The sequence below is a fragment of the Carassius gibelio genome, chromosome B8, assembly GCF_023724105.1.
Source record: "Carassius gibelio isolate Cgi1373 ecotype wild population from Czech Republic chromosome B8, carGib1.2-hapl.c, whole genome shotgun sequence".
Classification (NCBI taxonomy): domain Eukaryota; kingdom Metazoa; phylum Chordata; class Actinopteri; order Cypriniformes; family Cyprinidae; genus Carassius; species Carassius gibelio.
In genome coordinates this window covers 1,869,923-1,885,009 of record NC_068403.1, presented here as the reverse complement: position 1 = coordinate 1,885,009, position 15,087 = coordinate 1,869,923, and the positions used below count along the sequence as shown (strand labels likewise).

Here is a 15,087-nt window from a genome sequence, read left to right as displayed (position 1 = left end):
TGCTCCGCTGTATTTTCAGCATCATTCCTCCAGTCTTCAGTGTCACATGATCTTCAGAAATCATGAGAATATGATGATTTACTGCTCAAGAAACATGTCTGATTATTATCAATGTTGTGCTGCACAATATTTTGCCCAATACACACACAAGGAGTGCAAACTTTGACAAACACGACAATAAACATCTTCAAGAGAGCAAAAATACATGGAAAAGGCATCATGAATCAAATATGATGTCGTCATTTCCTCCAGTCATTTCAAATCAAAGCACTTCCTGTCCATCCCAAAAGCCAGCGTGAAAACACTTTTACTCCTCCAGAAAGCCCTCGCATCCCTTCAGCTCATTCAATTACTGAAGAATATATTCTTTACGATGCATGGCAGGCCACTATATGACCAATTCCTGGAAATGAGCACTCACCGCATTAAATAAGAGCATGTACACGATTACACACACACACTCAGAAGTGCACACTAATATCCAGAGAATCTCTTAAGGTTACAGTAACAATTATCAAATCAAACTACTGATATTACTAAAGCAGAGCTGCATATCAATGAGTCGTCATTTTTTTATCTGTAGAAGCACGGAGAATTTCATCTGATGCTGTCAAAAAACACAACCATCATTTAACGTCACATCTTCAACGTCACACCACAATCTTTACTTAATATCCTATGGAAGCCCGTTTCTGCATGCATCATTATCAAGTGACTAGCCTGTCACTAGCATGTTGTTAGCATGATTAGCAAGTGACTAGCCTGTCACTAGCATGTTGTTAGCATGATTAGCAAGTGACCAGCATGTTGCTAGCATGACTAGCAAGTGACTAGCAAGTCATTAGCAAGTTACTAGCATGTTGTTAGCATATTTCCAGCATGACTAGCAAGTGACTAGCATGTCAGCATGATTAGCAAGTTACTAGCATGTCACTAGCATGTTTCTAGCATGATTAACAAGCAACTAGCATGTCATTAACAAGTTTCAAGCATGTTACTAACATTATTAGCAAGAGACTAGCATGTCGTTATCATGTTGTTAGCATTATTAACAAGTTACTAGCATGTTTATTACATGATTAACAAGTGACAAGCATGTCGTTAACATGATTAGCAAGTGACTAGCATGTTGTTGGCATGATAAGCTAGTAACTAGCATGACGTTAGCACTATTCTACTATTTAGAAACATCAGTGTTACTTTAGCTTCAGTGAGATACTATTATATTATGAATTTGATTTAATTCTTATTCTGCTTTTATCTTACTTTTAAAGTTTTAGTCTTTTTTTTCATTTTATTAGTTTTTGTTGTTTTTAAATTATAGTTTAAATTTCAATTTTAATACATTTTTATTTAAGTTTTAGTTATTTTAGCACATAAAGTCAAACTAAAAGAAAATGTGACATGTTGCCTTATGGTTTTTGATTTGATATAACTATAATAACCCTGAGACATTCATATATAAGATTCACCTTTACAAAACACAAAATAAAAACTAAGTTAAATATGTTTAAACTGCTTATTCACACGAAGTGACAGACTATTCTAGCCTTTTAATTTGTTAAAGTATTTTTGTTGCGTTTTTTTTATATCTATATAGTTTTGGGTTGTAGTAAAGCTATGGTTATTTTAGAACTTCGACTTAAACTTTTATATTAGCTCCAGTTTTTTTATTTTTTTATTCATATATTTCTATATCAGTTGATGTTTATTTTATTTCAAGTAATTAATTTATTAGAATTTATTATGGGCTTAGTTAACAATAATAACTTATCCAGTGAAAAAGTGCATTTCCTGTTGTCTCTCACAGATTAGTTTAGATCTGTTTAAACGCTGCTTGATCTGTGCAGATTTCTCTCCTGATTCAGACAGAACACTTTTTCACTGGAGGAAGTGTTATTCTGGATTATAGACTCTATGTGTTTGAGTTAAAATCATCTTAATGCTGGATGTGTTTCAGGTTTTGTCTTCTCCAGATGTTCACTGATGGACTGGAGTGCTGTGGATTATTGTGATGTTTTTATCAGACTCTCATTCTGACGGCACCCATTCACTGCAGAGCATCCACTGATGAGACACTGATGCAGTGCTGCATTTCTACAAACCTGATGAAGAAACAAACTCAAACTGATCTCTGAGAATTAACACATTTAGATTTTGAATGAACTCCTTTAAGGCCATTTATATTAGGAGTAATGCAACTCCTAAAATAGTTCCTAAAACCAGGTACTGTTTTATCCAGGTGCTAAGTGGGATGCTCTCGTCTTTCGTCGCATTCAATGAAAAAGCAGAATCTGTGAGAATTGACAGCAGTCGAGTCATTACATCCTCCGCTCTCGTTGCCTCAATTTAATGCAAAACTTTTCACCGCTCTGTTCCTTATTATTCCTTAGATGCCACTTCAAAAAGCCAAATAATCCCATGAAGTGATACGTGATATTTAATCATCGACCAGTGATGCTGTCGGCACATCTGACATCCCGCACACACGTAATTAAAGGCAAATTGAGGGCTCTCTAATCTATTTTAGGTCATCAACAATTCCATTTACAGTAGACATTTAGGCTAATTAAAAATCAAGCTAATCAGATGGACGTGTGCATGATCGGGGACATGTGCACGTCTCTAAAGAGTTTCTGGCAGATCAGAGAACATTACAATCCTGCACTTCCAGGAAAGATTCGGGCAAAAAGAAGAGAACAAGCCTTTCATGCAAAATTAGGATTAAATTAAATAAACTTCTGCTGGCAAAAAAAATTAAAAAAAAAAGCAAAGCAAAAAAATAAAAAAATAAAAAAAAACTTGATATTAAATAGATTAAATTACACACTATTTAAAAAGTATTTTTTTTAAATGCTGATAAATAATGAAAATTTAGCTTTGCAACAGAAATAGGTTACATTTTACAAAATAATCACAGAGAAAGCATTTATTTTAAATTGTAATAATATTTCACAATATTAAATTTTTTCTGTATTACTTGTCAAATAAGTGCTGCATTGTTATGCATAAGAGACTTTAATTTTATAAATGTAATTTATTATTTAAAAAAAAAAAATTAAACCTTACACAACCAAAACATTTCAAACGTAGTTCATAGATTTTTTAATAATTTATTATTTCTGTTTTATTTATCAATAATACAGCTGTGTGATATGGTTCTGATGATGTTATTCCAGATCTACCTCCTGGAAGACATTAGCGAGACCCGTCTGCTTGCACTCACAACCACTGACAAAAACAACACAGGAACACAGAAAATATTACAGAGAATTGTGTGGTTCTTGGATGCTCTGATGCGATCAAAGGCAGCGCTTGTCCTGAAAGCTGTGAGAAGCGCTCATCTAAAGTTACACTGAATAAAACGACTCCCACAAGCTGGCATTCAGCTCGGAGACATTCAAAGAGCTGGACTCCCGCAGTTCACCGGTTCAGACCTGACAACGAGACAAGTGGCCAATCTACGAGAAAACCTGGCCTTAAAACTACAGATTCGATTTGGAAGCCATCATGGGCCGGGAAAGAGACTAAATGTGCTGCATGACTGCTTTTAGTTCTCTGGCTACTCGGCTTTAAAATGTGGAGAGCACGGGGTATACTCTGTAAATCTGAACGTAGATGAAAACTGGATTTAGACCATAATCACAGCCGGATCATTAAAGATGAAGATAATCACAGAAAACACAATGCAACTGGTTCTCTGGAGCACAAAAGCAGATATAAGTAGCACAGCTGTATTTGAAGCAATTGCTAACAATACTTTTTGTTATAGATCATGTTCTGTGAATGCATTTAGTAAATCTCCAACTGTAAATATATCAAAACGTAATATGCATTGCTTAGAGCTTCATTTAAACAACTTTAAAGATGATTTTCTCAATATTTAGTTATTTTGCACCCTCAGATTCCAGATTTTTTAACAGTTGCATCAAATATTGTCCTCGTGCATCAATGGAAGGATTATTTATTCAGCTTCAGATGATGCATTAATCTCAGTTTCCAAAAAAATGTACCTTGTGAGTGGTTTTGTGATTCATGGTCACAGATTAAAACACCTCTGTTTGACATGATTCTGGAACCTGAGCGTCTTAAAGACACCTCAGACAACACAGAAAGAAAAGATCTTGACTTGAATATGAAGCAGGTTTTGAAATAACATGAAAAAACATCTTTAATGCATTTCTATCCAGTTTTAATCTGTATTTGTGTCTCGTTTTAAGCATAAACCTAAAAAGACAATATATTCTTTATTAAGATACAATGCTGTATGTTTAGACTTGGTTTTAGATAACATAAATTGAAGTATTTACATCGTCAGCATAATCTATCAACATTTGAATCATGTTTATGCTTAAAAAGAAACAAACAAAGATTAAAACAGGAGAGAAATTAATTGTTCAATGGAAAGGAGCATAAAAGTGTCTTAAAGAAACAGTACACACAAATATTAAAATCGCTGCGTCACACAAAAGGGTAAAAATCCTGCCTGAAAACTGCTTGTTATCTGTCAACACATGTCTGTGGTTCATGCTTAAATAGACACAAACATACTCTAAAAGATGACAGAAATGCATTTTAAAAAATAAGTTGATGCATTTATGTTACCTGAACAGAATAGAGTCTTAAAGAAACAGTTCACCTAAACTAAAAAATAAAATATACACTGAAATGTATTACAAAAGAGTTTATCGATTGCATCTTTAAAGCATAAACGATGACAAATACAGATTAACAGGATATAAATCCTAAATATGATATGCATCTAAAAAAAAAAAACATTCAGCTTTCAAGATAAATCTGCTCCTCGAGTATAAGTGTGTGCGCATGTTAAGACTTGATTTATTATATGATATAAAACAGTCTATTTTTAAACTTTTATTAATGTTTATGCTTTTAAAAGTCACAAACAGAGTTTAAAAGAGAATGCAAATGCAACTCAAAACATGCATTAAAGTATCTTAAAGAAACAGTGCATGCTAATTTAAAATTAGCATCAACAAAAAAAATAAAAAGGTAAAAATATGAGGTTAGGTTTGAAATGGCCAGCATTAGAAGAGTCCAGTGTTTAAAGAAAAAGCTCCGAATGCACAGCGTTTTAATTCTTCAATTTTCGGTGCGAGGACGAGTGGATCAGCCCTATTCATCATTGATTGGGAGAGACAGACGCGGGATCGTTTTACTCCATTAGCAGCGGGGCCCTTTATTCTGAATGAGGGCCACGATTGTGCGATCTGTCACCGAAAGCATCGGATCCGTCAGGAGAGAGAGGACTCAGATGTCATCAGGAGACAGAGCGGAGCCAAAGACATGTTTACGGTTTCTGACCATCACATTACAGCGAGGAAACACCACAGAGACAATACTGATATATACTTCAGATTTCACTCAAGTCACGCTCTCGTAGTTTGATCGGTGCTTGGTTTATAACTTCAGTCATCGCTTGAACGGTTTCAGATCTATTCATCTGGATTTTCACTTCATGAGAAGGTCTCGGTTTCTCACACTTGAATCATTTCGATCGTTCAAAGTGAAGTGTGTTAATCTGAAAACACAAAACCACTCCACAACCAACATTACATGCTTTATCTTCTAAGATACAAGTCTTTAAAAGAAAGAAATTTGGTTGATCAAATCAAAAATTGGGGAAGGTTATAGGGATATTGTGTTAAAATTGTATGTAGTGCTTTTTTAATTTATGTATTTTATCTATATATTGTTTTATTTGTTTGTTTATTTATTTCTGCCCTGGGACTACAAATAAAATAACACACTGCCTAAATCTGCCAAGTGTTTTTATTTTTTTTTTACACTTTTAAATATTTTTTTAAATATGTAAAAAAATATATATTTTTTTTACATTTATTTACATATTTTTATGTATTTATTTTTACGTTTTATCTTTAAAATGCATTGTTTTTTTATGTATTTATTTTGTTAATATTGTAATTTTTTTATTTATTTTTTTTTACTTTTAATTACAAATGAACGCACAAATACTCTGAATTTTTTCTTAGGGAATATTCACACCAGGAAAGTCTGCTAGTTGACTTGCTTTGGTCCAGACCAAATACAATGTTGAGATATATATATTTTTTGTGTGTACAGCTTTATTGAATAACTAGTTTCACTCAGAAGTACATCAGATCACAAAGTAGAAAAGGCTGAGCGTTCAAAATAACAACACGTCATCAGTTCCCCGCCAATAATCACACATCTGGTAGAGCCTGAAATCTGATTTACAATTAGAGAAATCGATAATTATTAGTTATTTGGAGTCCTTTTGTTCTTGAAGTGGCTGGAAAACTCTCTGAATCTCAATCTGCGGCTCATCTGACAACATCGGGGTCTAAGACACATCAAGCCTGCGTCTCGTTACAAATAATGTCCAAAGGTGTGTTTTAAAGCACCTTTTCTCATTAGAGGAACAACAGTGACCTCCAGCGGCTGCAGACAGACATTCACCAACACTGTTCAACAGCTTTAAAACAAACGCTTCCTTGAAAAGCAGATTTGTGCATGCTATATAAATATATATAGAAGTGCTGTCAAATGATTAATTGTGATTCATCGCATCCAGAATAAAAGTTTTTGTTTATATAATACATGAGTGTTTATTGTGTATATGAAGTATGTATGCACATTTCTAAAATAAACTAGTTCCTATGTAATTATTCATATGGGAATGTAATATATGACATACAAGATAAAGCCCTATATTGAGAGGTAATGCCTTATGTGTTAATTGTAAGTACATGATTTAATAAGGCCGAAGTTTATAATGTATCCAAATTTGATTATGGTAATTTTATATGATTATGTACATATAATGATGATTACTTTATATGTTATTTTATGCATGCAGCAACCATATATGCCAATATATATATATATATGCAACTTTATTAAATCAACATACAGTATTTACAAAAATCTGTATGTTTATGCATATTTATCTTTTTTTTTTTTTTTTTTTTGCATGACTCAGTCTATAAGAAATGGGGGCAGAAATGTATATTTTGATGCCACTTCAGATAGTCAATCAATTTTTTTCTCCAAAAATGGAAATTATTACAAAAAGAGATGTTGCTTTTTTTTTACAACAGCTCAATTAGTTAATTAAGAGACTTGTGTTTTAGACACAATATTTCCCATTTAAAGAACAAAAACAATTGCTAACAAACACAGTCACATCGCTGTTTTGAGTCTCTGAGCAACATGAAGGTGATTCGTTCGAATGAATCAACCGTTTAAAATGATTCGGTTCAGTCGCAATGACTCACTTATGAACACTGACGTGCTGCCACCTACTGGCGGTTCTAATTCTACATTAAAGTATCTATTCAGTGGTTTATGAATAATGTGTGACCCAACAGCACAGAAGCAGTCATCAGTAGCACATTTGAAGAAATAGACAACAATACATTGTATGAGTCACAATTATACATTTCTCTTTTATGCCAAAAATCATTAGGATATTAAGTAAAGATCATGTTCATGAAGATATTTAGTGAATCTGCTACTGTAAATATATCAAAACTTAATTTTTGATTAGTAATATGCATTGCTAAGAACTTCATCTGAACAACTTTAAAGATGATTTTCTCAATATTAAATTTTTTTGTGATCCCTCAGATTCCAGATTTTCAAATATTGTCCTCCGAACAAACCAGACATCACTGGAAAGATGATTTATTCAGGTGATGTATAAATCTAAATGTCCAAAATTGATCTTATGACTAGTTTTGTGCCCCAGGGTCACATATATGAAAACATTATTAATGCATTTGTAACTGCAGGTTAAATGCATTCATGTCTAACATCTAAATGCCTCTTCAGACGCAGCTTCTGTGTTTCCTCTGCGCTGCAAAGATTCATTTATGGTTGCATTTGCTCAGTAATAGCCCAAACGTTTTATCATTCTAATTCACAGATTAAATGTAAGAATTTGATTCAAAACATAATGCACACTTTCAGAATGTAAAAAAATGCCCATAAATGGTCAAAATCGATTTAAACATATTTAAAGATGAATTTGTAACAGTGTGAACCGACCTCGACACAGAATACATAAAGAATATCAGAAACTGTAGGAGTACAGCTAAATATCATCTAATTTAATTCTATCTGCCAGTCTCTCACACTCTTCGGTCGATGCACGTACCAGTTTGTTCTCCTGCATGTAGATCCTCTGTAGTTTGCTGCATCCCTGCGCCAGCGCCACCAGACCCTCGTCACTGATGCTGTAGCACTGGCCGAAATGAACATCCTTCAGCTCTTTACAGTGTTCCCCCAACTGCACACGACACACAAACATGCATTCGCTTCAGATCAGACATATGACTGCATGCAGAAGAGATGCACAGAGCCCAACCCCTTCCAGATACAGTACTAGATCAAATAAGTCCTGCTGTCAATAGATTAATATATAATAATTATGTAATATATATGTGTATATATGTGTGTGTGTGTGTGTGTGTGCACTGTGTATATTGATTATGTATATATAAATATACAATCATACAGAATATATTTTGAAAAAATTGACATGCATATATTTATATTTGTATCATTTATATGATATAGTTATAAATATATACATGCATGTGTGTGTATTTATTTATTCATAATTCATATACACAGTACACACACACACACACACACACGTGACCCTGGAAAACAAAATCATCTTTAAAGTTGTTCAAATGAAGTTCTTAGCAATGCATATTACTAATCAGTAATTAAGTTTTCATATATTTACAGTAGCAGATTTACTAAATATCTTAAAGGAACATGATCTTTACTTAATATCCTAATGATTTTTGGCATAAAAGAAAATTTGATAATTTTGACCCATACAATGTATCGTTGGCTTTTAATTTTATTTTTTAATAAGATTTTAATCATTTAGCAACACATTGGTATGTTGATGGTTCTGTTACACCTTTGCCAAAGTCAAATTCAAGTATAAATGCATATTCTTCTCCACATTAAATCAGATGTTACATATGCAGATCTGCAGTTTTGCTCAGATATATATCTTTTTTTTTAAATATACATTATGCAATATTAATTACTAATGATGATATAATATAGAGATTATTCTGGATTCTATTGTAAGCTTTCTGTAATTACAGCCAAGATATATAAAGCGCAAGCATCCTAACCATATTATGTTGTTATCTAAAACACACACGGTTTAGTCAGAGAATTGAATTTTTAGAATGAAAGCAATGAAATTACAATTTCAAGCACTTTAGCAAAAAAGCTAGATTTTTTTCAAAACTTTAATACATGGAAATGCACGAATTTTCAAGAATTTCCAGCTCCTGTATGAACCGTGGTCAGATAATAATTACATGTGGGTAAACATATAAAACATTTATTTTGAGTGATTTATTTTGTTTTGATTTTTTATATTTGTAAAATATTTTCAACCTATTTTTCTATATATTTTTTAAATATTTTATTTTTAGAACTGTATTTTTATTTAAAATATTTTTATTTTTTTATTTTCTATTTTAAATATAAAAAACTATTTTTACTCTATAAAAATATATTTTCATTTTGCAAATATTTTTAAGTTACATTTTTATTATAAAAATTTAAGTTTTATTTTTATTTAATAATTTAAAACATCTGTTAAATAAATAGAATTAATAACATTTTTATCACAATATCCCAAAATTTCCATTTGACTCAATAATAAATTATATCCATAGAAAGCACATTAAATGCAAGAAAAGTGTCTACTTTTAATATTTCAAATTAGCTTTTTTAGGATTAAGTTTCAAGATTTGTTTATTCAGTATAACAAAATATTTAAGTAAAGATTCAAACAACATGCTTATTCATTATTGTACACATCAATATAAATAAAAGAATAAAGCAGCAATATTTTAAAAATGTAAAATTGCACATTATTAGTATTTGGGGTGAAAGTAAGTATTATTTTAATGTGTCATAAATTGATTTTTGTAGCAAATATGCCTGACAAGACCGTTACACTGAATGACATTTTAGTGGGTGTCTTCTGTAAATCATATTTGTTTTTTGCATGGAAAAACTAAATTGCAATTAATTAAATTAATTTTTGTCTTTGACTCATATTTCTCTCATGCATGCATCAGGTGAGTGTGTTCTCACCAGTCTGAGAGCGTGGTCAGTGAGTTTGTCCTGGTTCCCGGCGTGCACTTTCTGCAGCAGCGGGCAGTGGATGGCCACGGTGCACAGAGACACATCGCTGAGCTGCTTACAGCGGTACGCCGTGTATTTGATCAGACCGGGACAGCTGGACGCCAGAGAGCAAACGCCGTGGTCCTGAACGTTACGACAGTCGGAGATGTTGATCTCAGTCACGTTCTGCCTCCGGGACGCGATCTTCACCAGGAGATCATCTGTAACCTGTTCTCACACAGACAGAAATCTCACTTTAACATCATTATACACTACTGAATCCCACCAGTCACTAGAGAGACCCTTATAAAGCTGTGATATAAAACGATTGGGCTTTTAGAGCATTTTCTGCAAATATGAGCAGTTTTCCGTGCTTTGTGCAAACTGTTTTATGGATGAATTGGATCAAGCACAAACCTGCTGGAGGCCGCTGAGGTCGATCTGTTTCCAGAACTGGAAGTCTAAGCAGAGATCGCGCCAGTATTTACAGACCAGAGACGCACCCAGACATCTCTCCTTCACCGACAGGTGAGAAAACACCTGAGAACACAGCACACACGGCTTCATCGACTCCTCATCACTTTATACATGAATCCAGATTATAATCCAGAATAACACTTCCTCCAGTCTCTCACAGATTAGTTTAGATCTGTTTAAACGCTGCTTGATCTGTGCAGATTTCTCTCCTGATTCAGACAAGAACACTTTTTCACTGGAGGAAGTGTTATTCTGGATTATAGACTCTATGTGTTTGAGTTAAAATCATCTTAATGCTGGATGTGTTTCAGGTTTTGTCTTCTCCAGATGTTCACTGATGGACTGGAGTGCTGTGGATTATTGGGATGTTTTTATCAGACTCTCATTCTGACGGCACCCATTCACTGCAGAGCATCCACTGATGAGACACTGATGCAGTGCAGCATTTCTACAAAACATTTCCTAAACAGCAGTAAAAGAGTTTTCTCTTTAAATGTGTTCACAAAGCTGCTGAGACACAGTAATAGAGAGAAGAGGAAGGGGGCGGGGCTGAGCTGTGGATGATGTCATCATGCTTCTGATTGGCTGATAGTCTCTGTCTGAGATTCATTCATAGAAATATTGTATTATACTGCCATATTCAAATAAAGGTTTTAAAGGTATAAAGTGAAGTCTTTATAAATGACGTTCAGAGGCAAATTCCCAGCAAACAGCTGTTTTAGGAGACTCTGCTCCTCACCTTTCACACATTTAGGAGCTAGTTTAGAGTCCAAACACCTCTCAGAGCAAACATTTAGAACAATATTTTTAAGAGTTGTGAGCTACTTTTAGCCTGAAGATGTTTTGTGAATAATCTCGGAGGAGCACATCTTGGTTTGAGTACAGACCTTGAGCAGTATAGAGGACGGCAGCTGGTTGATGTCTGTGTTTTCAGCGCTCTTCGTCTCCTCCGAGCTCTCGTTTCGAGACGACTGACAGCAGCAGGAGGAGGAAGAAGTCGAGGCGCTGCCTGCATCTGTGTGCCGTCCCGCGCCGGAGCCGTCCTCCTCCGAAGGAGAGGAAGAGGAGGAGGATGAAGGCAGTGAAGGAAGGAGGCAGCGGCGGTCTCCTCGCTCCTCTCCGTTCTCCATGTCCTCCTGGAAGGCACAGCGAGGCTGTTTGCGGGGCGTACACCGCTGCAGCTCTGCACACTTACGCTTGCACACCATTTCCGAATCGTCCGCGGCACAGAAGCGCGCCGGGGGCCCGATCAGCTTGGAGAGCAGACTGCGACCCTGAGCCTCCCAAACGGCCCGCTCTCCCGGAGAGAGGAGGAACCTGGCGCACTCCTCGGGCGAGTTCAGCGAGACGAGTTTGGACACCGCCGCGCTCTCGAAGGGCCAGTCGTCCTCGACGCTCCCGAGGAAGCACAGCATGCAGGGACCCTGAAGGAAGCAGTTCCTCCTTTTCTTCTTCTTGCGCAGCTTCCGTGATTTCTTCTTCAGGCCGTCACCATTTCTTGAGAGAAAATGGCCCATATAGATGATTCACGGTGACTCTGGGGAACGAGAGAGCGACAGAGGAAAATGAGAGCGTATATACGTTTTTAATGTAAAACAATTGAAATAGCAGTGGCTTTAACAGTAAAATATATGTGCAACATGCGGAGAAAAATCAGTGTCCAGCAGCACAGAAGCAGTCATCAGTGTCACAGACGTATATTTGTAGAAACAGACAACAATACATTGTATGAGTCACAATTATACATTTCTCTTTTATGACAAAAATCTTAAGGATATTCAGTAAAGATCATGTTCTGTAAAGATATTTTGTGAATTTCCCGCCATAAATATATCAAAACTTCATGTTTGATTAGTAATATGCATTGCTAAGCATTCATTTGAACAACTTTAAAGATGATTTTCTCAATATTTAGATGTTTTTCGTCAACCTAACAAACCACATCAATGGAGAGATTATATATTCAGATTTCAGATGATGTATAAATCTGTTCTCCAGGGTCACATATATTTATCATTGCCTAGAATTAACAGCTTATTAATTTGCTCTCTCGTTATAGTAATCACGGGTAGGTTAAAAGTACAACAAGGCCATAATTTACTAAGAAGGTAGAAATTCATACAAATTGCTAAAGCGAGGGAAAAGACTGTACAACATACAATATTTAAAAACTTTCCTTTAACGTTTAATGTTTAGAATCACTATAAGTGTTCATAGGTTCACAGAACGTAACATTGTAACATTTAAAACATTGATCAACATGTCAACTTCTGACTCAATCATCCAGTGGAGTGAGCTGGGGGCGGGGCTATCTGTTTGATTGACCAATAGCAGACAGGAGGCGGGTTTGGGAAACACATTTGGCAACAGTCATTGTTTTGACAGATAAGTCCGATGCCGGACAATATATTTGTGGTATGATGTCAGAAGTATTCATATTATATGTAGTTAGTGCTGATGGTATTTGTTTATTTTGGTTTATTTTTTTTGTTGTTGTTTTGAAAATCAAATAAAAGGAAAAATCCAAAAAAGAGAGATAAAAAGAAGTGACAGAAGAATCGTCTTTTCCTGAACAATAAATATGCGCTTAAAATAGTTTAACATTTAAAATAGAAGACCATATCAGATTATATTGATGGCTGTTGCATTGTGGATTAGTTACTCCAGGTGTCTCAAAATCACTGAGACATACCAAAAATTATAAAAACACATTCTTCGGATGTTAAACTAACTAGACACTTGATCACACAGAAGTCTTACCAATGGTTTTATAAAGTGCACGAGCATGAGGCATAGCAAGATCAATACTGAACGTCCATCTACTAAGTTTACAAATATATATACGTGCAATCCATTCGCACTACAGTCAATATATCTATAGCATAACTGAGCCAAGGTATCCCCACAGTACTATATGCAATGGGAAATGAGTATTTAGGACAGCATGGCTGCATTATATGTCTCAGATATCATGTGTGATGAGTTAGTTAGGCTCTGTGCTGCTGTTACGTCTCAGAAGGGACCGTATAAACATTCCCAAACACTGCTGTCACTGTTCACACACTCGTCGAGGAGTGTTGTTGTGTTTCATTGAGTGATAGCGGCGGACGACGCCATTAAAGTCCCTCGCGAGAAAAGAAGCAACAGCGAATATGTGTCATAATAAAACCTGCCCATCCTCACCAGCTCACGCGGCCCTCGGCGCCTCCTTCCCGCGCTCTCATCCTCCGCGCGACACACAAACAGAAGCGAACGCACCGCAAACGCGCGCTCGCTGTGTCAAGCTGCTACAATCTTTCAAAACACTTCCGGATTTCGAATAACAGCGGAAATCCCGCCCAAGGCTCGAGATGAGAGCGGGCGTTCATTGGCTAGATCAACTGTCTGTGAGGACACGTGGCCAATCATTGGTGATTTAAAGGGAACTCTTTGTAAACACGCTTAAAGCGAATGCATAAATAGTTGCACTGCAACAGGACGGACTCTATGTCGTACCTCACTTTGTTAACCGTCAACACTTAAGAATCGTGAAAGCGGTTTTGTTTTGAAACTTTCGCAAACGAGTGTTTATGAATCTGTACAAATCATCTACACATATTCCAGCCAAAAAAAAAAAAAAAAAAAAAAAACACGCGTTCTTCATCGTTTGCAGCGTCGTGAGTTACGATTCATTCTAGCGAGTCGGTTCGGATGATTCATTCCAATGACGCGCGATTCAATGTGCATATTAATTTTTCCCAGTTTTGTAATCACCTCGCACTTGTGAAGAAAAAGTCAAGTCAGAATTAATTCTACATGTGCACCTCAAAAAAGGTCTTTATTTTATTATATTTTCGTATATTTTAGATTCATTGCACACGATCAATTACAATTAAAATCACGATCAAATTATTTTATGACGTCAGTCAAGCGTAAAGATAAAAAATATATATATGTAAAAGGTGTAATAATTTTAATAAGGCACAATATTGTTACCACCTCACTGTCACTATTTACAAGTAAAGTAAATTTTTTGAATGGTGCATTCTTTCCTTTTTCTCGTTTTGCGAGTCGGTTCATATGATTCATTCCAATGAACCGCTATAAGGCGTCGTTCAAACATAAACATGAGATTGTATAATGTTACCAGTATCATACAGCAATTAGCTTAATTATTTATCATTATTTTACCACCTTGCAACTATACTAGTGGAAAATGTTAGCTTCCTGAAAGTCAAGTCAAATTTGCTTTTTTTGTTTGTTTGTGCTCAGTCATTTTAGACTCGGTTCGTATGATTCATTCATTCCATGAAATAGCGAAACAATTGTCATTATCCAGGAATAGCCTAATAATAATTATAATTACCATCTGACAGTTTGCCTGCGAAAAAAAATCATGAAAAAAGTCACGAGTCAACGAGTCGGTTCGGATGATTCATTCCAATGAACCACGACATA

General features: G+C 35.2%; 1 protein-coding gene across 1 annotated transcript in view; it reads right to left on the bottom strand.

Annotated features, from left to right (window-relative positions):
* The window catches only part of LOC127963270 (F-box/LRR-repeat protein 17-like), a 144,931-nt gene extending 130,931 nt beyond the window's left edge, over positions 1–14,000 (bottom strand). Inside the window, exons 1-5 of the mRNA XM_052563088.1 lie at positions 13,834–14,000; positions 11,538–12,187; positions 10,591–10,713; positions 10,144–10,401; positions 8,162–8,293 (exon numbers count right to left, since the gene is read on the bottom strand). Coding sequence (XP_052419048.1) covers positions 8,162–8,293; positions 10,144–10,401; positions 10,591–10,713; positions 11,538–12,167 — 1,143 coding nt within the window. The 5' untranslated portion in view covers positions 12,168–12,187; positions 13,834–14,000. The remainder of the gene's footprint in view (positions 1–8,161; positions 8,294–10,143; positions 10,402–10,590; positions 10,714–11,537; positions 12,188–13,833) is intronic.
* Between the last annotated feature and the right edge of the window lie 1,087 nt (positions 14,001–15,087).